Source organism: Zingiber officinale, chromosome 2B (genome assembly GCF_018446385.1).
Source record: "Zingiber officinale cultivar Zhangliang chromosome 2B, Zo_v1.1, whole genome shotgun sequence".
In the NCBI taxonomy this organism is placed as follows: Eukaryota; Viridiplantae; Streptophyta; class Magnoliopsida; order Zingiberales; family Zingiberaceae; genus Zingiber; species Zingiber officinale.
In genome coordinates, this window is record NC_055989.1 from 57,030,899 (window position 1) to 57,031,865 (window position 967).

At 39.1% G+C, this 967-nt stretch overlaps 1 protein-coding gene across 1 annotated transcript; it reads right to left on the reverse strand.

Annotated features, from left to right (window-relative positions):
- Nucleotides 1-214: 214 nt before the first annotated feature.
- LOC122049125 (superoxide dismutase [Cu-Zn]-like) lies at nt 215-727 on the reverse strand. Its single transcript, XM_042610576.1, has 3 exons — nt 640-727; nt 405-506; nt 215-300 (listed from the first exon to the last, which is right to left on the reverse strand). Exons 1-3 carry the CDS (start codon nt 713-715, stop codon nt 245-247), a joined length of 234 nt encoding a protein of 77 aa, XP_042466510.1. The 5' UTR covers nt 716-727; the 3' UTR covers nt 215-244.
- Nucleotides 728-967: the final 240 nt, after the last annotated feature.

Consider the following 967-nt stretch of genomic DNA (forward strand, 5'->3'; position numbering starts at 1 on the left):
CTCTTCTTTTGAAACATCTCCTCCATAAGTGAGAGCCTGACCTCCTGAAGCCTCAATCTGCATAAATCATTTTATAGTAAATGCGTTATAGTAAATGGGTAAATCATTTGATTTTTTTTTTGTTACGAGAAAAAGCGTTATAGTAAATATGGGTAAAAATAGATAACAAAAGTAACATCATGAGCTGATGATAAAGTAACTTACCATCCTCGCTAGCAGTGGCATTGCCTAGATCACCAGCATGTCAGTTTTCATCTTCAGGAGCACCATGTAACTTTCCAGCAGGATTAAAATGAGGCCCTGCAGTATACAAGAGCATGAGTACATAATCAATAATTTAATCCTTTCAATCAGAAACTTGCAACTCAATAGATCGCCATGAAGGAAAAGGTAAATAATTTTACCAGTTGACATGCATCCATTGGTGGTGTCTCCAAGAGCATGCACATGGAAGCCATGAAGCCCAGGCTTGAGGCCAGTGATGGATCCGGTGACGGTGGTTGGACCTATCACAGAGATTTACATCCCAAAATTAGATCGGATCACAAATTCACAGAAAAATCAAAATGGTTGAAGTTGAAACCCTAGATCTGAAAGGAATTTAGCATTCCACAAGTAGTATTTCAAGAGATTTCTCACCATCTCCTTCCTGGACGAAGTAAATTGTGCCCTTAACACCCTCACTATTACCCAAGACAGCAACAGCCTTCACCATTTCCTTAGGTGTTCTACACAGCAGACATCAAACACAAGGTTAAAGACATCATTAAATGTCTCAAAATAAGTAGCATCGCCACTAGATGAGAAATAATCGATCTCGTCTTCCAGATACAAAAAGAAAAGCAACTCAACAATCGCCAGACTAAACGCTAAACAAATACCATCAAACTCGAGACGAAACCAGCTCTCGCTCCATCATAGATAGAGAACCCATCAAATCTCAGTAGAAAACTCCACTTTTTCTTCA

Coding starts and splice junctions, on each gene's coding strand:
- LOC122049125 (XM_042610576.1), bottom strand. CDS start 715: ATGGTGAAGGCTGTTGCTGTCTTGGGTAATAGTGAGGGTGTTAAGGGC. Junction 507..639: donor CTTCGTCCAGGAAGGAGATG/GTGAGAAATCTC, acceptor TCTCTGTGATAG/GTCCAACCACCGTCACCGGA. Junction 301..404: donor CAATGGATGCATGTCAACTG/GTAAAATTATTT, acceptor TGTATACTGCAG/GGCCTCATTTTAATCCTGCT.